This window comes from Solanum pennellii, chromosome 12, assembly GCF_001406875.1.
Source record: "Solanum pennellii chromosome 12, SPENNV200".
Lineage (NCBI taxonomy): Eukaryota > Viridiplantae > Streptophyta > Magnoliopsida > Solanales > Solanaceae > Solanum > Solanum pennellii.
The window spans coordinates 56,203,457-56,209,082 of NC_028648.1; the positions used below are offsets into that span (position 1 = coordinate 56,203,457).

Below are 5,626 nucleotides of genomic sequence, written 5' to 3' on the forward strand. Positions count from 1 at the left end.
TCATACTGCTACATGCATTGAAGAAGATAATTCTAACCATCATGGAATCGATTATTCTAAAAAAAATTGAGACTTTGTTCTTGATTTTCAAATCCGTGTATCGCTTGAGAAAACCTGAGAACCACCACAAACAAAAAATAAATAAAAAATTTTCCCCAGTTTTCACTGGAAAATTTTTTGTGAGTTATTAGCAAATATAAATATAAAACATAAACTCCAACTAGGAAGTGTTTATTTTAGGAGAAAATAAAACTAAAAATCTAAACTAGGAAGTGTTAATCCTATGAGAAAGTAACCTAATCCCATTATTCAGGAGGGTCCTGCTAGTCCCATTATCCAGAAGGGTCCTGCAAGTCCCATTTTCCAGGAGGGTCCTGCTAATCCCCTTATCCAAGAGGGTCCTGCTAGTCCCATTATCCAGGAGGGTCCTGCAAATCCCATTATCCAGGAGGGTCCTGCTAATCCAATTATCCAGGAGGATCTGCTAGTCCCATTATTCAGGAGGATCCTGCTAATCCCATTATCCAGGAGGGTCCTGCTAGTCGCATTATCTAGGAGGGTCCTGCTGATCCCATTATCCAGGAGGGTCCTGCTAGTCCCATTATTCAGGAGGGTTCTGCTAGTCCCATTAAGCAGGAGGGTCCTGTTAATCCCATTATCAAGGAGGGTCCTGCTAGTCCAATTATCCAGGAGGGTCCTTCTACTCCCATTATCTAGGAGAGTCCTGCTAATCCCATTATCAAAGAGGGTGCTGTTAGTCCCATTATCCAGGAGGGTCCTGCTAGTCCCATTATCCAGGAGGGTCCTGCTAGTCCCATTATCCAGGAGGGTCCTGCTAGTGCCATTATTCAATGGGTCCTGCTAGTCCTATTATCCAGGAGGGTCCTGATAGTCCCATTATCCAGGAGGGTCCTGCTAGTCGCATTATCCAGCAGGGTCCTGCTAATCCCATAATCCAGGAGGGTCATGTTGATAAAATTTTCAACAATCTAATAATACCAACGAAACATTGTGAATGCTATCTTCATTATTTTGAAGTTCATTCAAGGAGAAAAATAATAATAATACTTATAATAATAATAACTAAAATAAATATTCCAACATTCAGGTAATTGCTATTTTGATATATATTAGCCAACTTTCATGTAATATTCCACAAGTCTTTATTGTAGGGTTTCCATTTCGCTCTCTGCTTCAACAAAGAAAATTCGTGAGTTTGAAAAGGTGGTTGTTGGTTTGTGGTTCCATCTTTCTACAAGGGTGGCTCAAACACTTATGACGCTTTGGTTGTTTCCAACGGTCAATACTTCTTATTGATTGATTGTACTTTCATCCTAATTTGCTTATTTTGGAACCTAAACCCAATGTCTTTATCTCACAATACTCATTGTTTAGCCTTCATAGAATCAGAGAATTTTCGAATTCAACACTTGAAGACAGATTAACTTAGTAGCCTGATGCTTTGCCTAGTACCGTTTAGAGACTTGGTAGCGAGTCTTGAAATTCCATCCCATTTTTTTGACAAAGACTAGACTCAAATACATACAAAAAAAAAGACGAAAAAGTATAAGAAAATTACGAACTATACGAGAATAAAAGAAAAGATTCGATGAAGACTTTTTTTTAGTAAGAAGAAGAAAGAAAAACTTATCTGAGTGTGCGAGCCGAGTCTACTGATCATGCCATGCAATTTGAATTGATTTCCAGACTTGGCTATCCAATCTATTCATCAACCATTATTGATAATTCAATCTTGATGTGGAATCCTGACACTTAATGAAGCCATGAATTATTTTGAACCCTTATACACTTTGTTATATTCACGAAGGTCTTTGCCGCTAAAACTCTATCATGTTAATTGCTCCAGCTCACGTCCGCCTTAGGGTGCATGTCAGAATTTTCACCAATAAGACTCTCTTATATTCAACTCCTTTTCGCCTTGCGGTGCCCACATAGGGTTTACACCAATAAGACTCTCTAATTTTTATTTCTTTTTACTCACATTTGTCTTATGGTGCCCATTCAGGATTTTTACCTACCCTTAACCAACTTACTCTCGACATATCAAGGGTTGATGCAAAGACTTTTTTTTTGATTGACTTTAGATGATGGGGTTGATTTTGAGCTTTGAGATAAGAGACCAAATGAATAAACAAACGACTTTTGCCCTAGTATACTACAATATGGATTTTTGGATTTGTATTTTGTTGAACAGAACCCAACATTAGGGCTGCCTACGTATCTTGCTGAAACACGAATCATGTCAAACGTAGTTCAGGAAATTTGTGTTTTTTTTTGTTTTTGTTAAAACTCAAGGAAATAGCATAACCAAGAGATTCCATTGAATCAACCCTTGAAATGTCGAGCCCAAACATAAGGGTTTCTAATGTCGAAACTCAAATCATATTTAATATCTTTTCACAGCAACAACATTGACGATCGTTTCTGTCACTTTTCCTTCTATATCTGCTAAGTAAAGAGCACCATTGGGTAATACCCTTTTACAACGAATGGTCCTCTCCAATTTGGAGAAAATTTGCCTTTGGTTTCGGCATGATGTGGCAAAATGCGTCTCAACACTAATTGACCCTCCTCAAAATGTCTGGGACGCACCTTTTTTTGTATGCCCGTGCCATTCTTTTATGATATAATTGTCCATGACATACTAATGTTAGACACTTCTCATCAATAAAACTTAATTGCTCTAACCGAGTTTTGATCCACTCATCATCATCAATTTCAGGCTCCACCACAATTCGTAAAGATGGGATCTCAATCTCTGCAGGTATAACTGCCTCAGTCCCGTATACCAGTGAATATGGGGTAGCGCCCACTGATGTACGGACTGTACATCGATAACCCAACAAAGCAAAAGGAAACTTTTCATGCCATTGTCGAGAACTTTGCACCATCTTACGAAGTATCTTTTTTATATTTTTGTAAGCAGCTTCTACAGCCCCGTTTGCCTTTGGGCAATACGGAGTTGAATTTCGATGCTCAATCTTAAATCAGTAGCATCCTCTTGCATTAAGTGGATGTTGAGATTTGCGGCGTTGTCAGTTATAATCACCTTTGGAGTACCAAACCGACAGATGATGTTGAAATGGATGAAATCCACCACGACCTTCTTGGTCACTGACTTGAAAGTTACTGGTTCCACCCATTTTGTAAAATAATCAATGGCCACCGAGATGAACCTGTGACCATTCGATGCTTTTGGTTCTATCGGTCCAATCACATCCATTTCCCATGCCACGAAAGGCCATGGAGCAGACATTGTATGCAACTCAGAAGGGGGAGAATGTATCAAATCACCATGTATTTGACATTCATGACATTTACGAACAAATCGTATGGAATCCCGCTCCATGGTGAGCCAATAATATCCTGCTCGAAGTATCTTCTTGACTAGAACATATCCATTCATATGAGGTCCACAAACTCCTGAGTGTACTTCAATCATGATTGTGGAAGCGTCTTGAGCATTTACACACCTTAGAAGACCTAAATCGGGTGCCTTCTTGTACAATATGCCTCCGCTTAAGAAAAAACCCCTTGCTAGTCGTCGAATAGTCCTTTTTTGATTACTGGTTACATCCGACGAACATTCTCCAGACTGATGATATGTTTTGATATCATGAAACCAAGGCTTACCATCAAATTCCTCCTCAATCATGTTGCAATAAGCATGTTGATCACAAATTTGTATGTATAAAGGGTCGATATGAGCGCCATCAGGGTGTTGGAGCATCAAATATAAAGTGGACAATGCATCTGCAATCTCATTGTGTACTCTGGGAATGTGTCTAAACTTTATCGACACGAATTGTTGACAAAGACCTTGTAAACAATGTTGATATGGTATGAGCTTTGGGTCTCGAGTTTCCCATTCTCCTTGAATTTGATAAACTAGTAAGTCTGAGTCTCCTAACACTACCAATTCTTGGATACCCATGTCAACAGCTAACCTTAGACCCAAAATGAACGCTTCATACTCAGACATATTATTAGTACAATAGAATCTAAGTTGGGCTGATATAGGGTAATACTTCCCTGATTTAGACATAAGAGCAGCTCCTATTCCAACTCCTTTCCTGTTAGAGGCACCATCAAAGAATAACTTCCAACCTTGATTGTTATCGTGAATATCTTCATTGATACAACATATCTCTTCATCTGGAAAATAGGTTTTAAGTGGTTCATATTCTTCATCAATAGGGTTCTCTGCCAAATGATCTGCCAATGCTTGAGCTTTCATTGCGGTCCGCGTTATATAGATAATGTCAAACTCTGTGAGCAATATTTGCCATTTCTCAAGCCTGCCTGTAGGCATGGGATTTTGAAAAATATATTTCAACGGATCCATATGAGAGATGAGATAAGTAGTGTAAGATGAAAGATAATGTTTCAACTTCTATGCTACCCAAGTTAGGGCACAACACGTTCTTTCAAGAAGGGTGTACTTCGCTTCGTTAACGGTAAACTTCTTGCTGAGGTAATAAATGGCCCGCTCTTTCTTCCCAGTGTCATCATGCTAACCTAGTATACAACCAAAAGATTATCCAGTACTGACATATACAATATCAAAGGTCTTCCCGGCTCGGGAGGAACCAACACAGGGGGATTCGATAGGTAGTTCTTAATTATTTCAAAAGTTTCTCGACATTCTTCGGTCCACTCGACTGTGGCATTTTTTTTCAACAACGTAAAGATAGGCTTACAAGTTGTTGTGAGTTGAGCAATGAATCTACTGATGTAGTTTAACCTTCCTAGAAGGCTCATAACCTCAATTTTGTTCTTTGGAGGTGGAAATTCTTGAATTGCATTTATTTTTGAAGGATCCAACTCGATACCTCTTCGAATGACTACAAACCCCAAAAGCTTCCCCGATGGTACTCCAAATACACCTTTGCAGGATTAAGCTTGAGATTATACTTGCAGAGCCTTTCGAAGAATTTCCTTAAGTCTTTCACATGATTTGACTTTTTTTTAGATTTAATGATAACATCATCCACATAAACTTCGATATCTCTATGCATCATATCGTGAAACCTGGTTGTCATTGCTCTCACATAACTTTCCCCTGCATTTTTTAATCCAAAAGGCATAACACGATAACAATATGTACCCCATGGAGTGATAAAAGATGTTTGTTCTGCATCTTCATCATCCATAATAATCTGATGGTAGCCCGCATAACAATCAACAAAAGATGCAACCTAATGTTTAGCACAATTATCCAATAAAATATGGATGTTAGGCAAAGAAAAATCATCTTTTGGAGTTGCCTTATTTAAATCACGATAATCAACACACATTCGAACTTTGACGTCTTTCATAGGGACGGGTACGATATTGGCTAACAAAGAAGGATATTGAGCGACTTGAATGACTTTGGCCTCAAGTTGTTTTGTGATCTCCTCCTTAATTATTACACTCATGTCGGTTTTGAGTTTTCTCAACTTCTGCTTTATCGAAGGAAAATTAGGATCAATTGGCAACTTGTGACCAACCATGTCAGTGCTTACTCCAGGCATGTCATCATAAGATGACGCAAAAACATCTTTGTAATTAAACAGGGCCTGGATTATATCGTCTTTTTGATGTCGAACATGTACACTTATCT

The 5,626-nt window shown here is 38.6% G+C and overlaps 1 protein-coding gene across 1 annotated transcript; it reads right to left on the reverse strand.

Annotated features, from left to right (window-relative positions):
* Positions 1-2,950: 2,950 nt before the first annotated feature.
* Positions 2,951-4,333, reverse strand: LOC107006385. Its single transcript, XM_015204950.1, has one exon. The coding sequence runs from the start codon at positions 4,331-4,333 to the stop codon at positions 2,951-2,953; it is 1,383 nt and encodes a 460-aa protein (XP_015060436.1).
* Between the last annotated feature and the right edge of the window lie 1,293 nt (positions 4,334-5,626).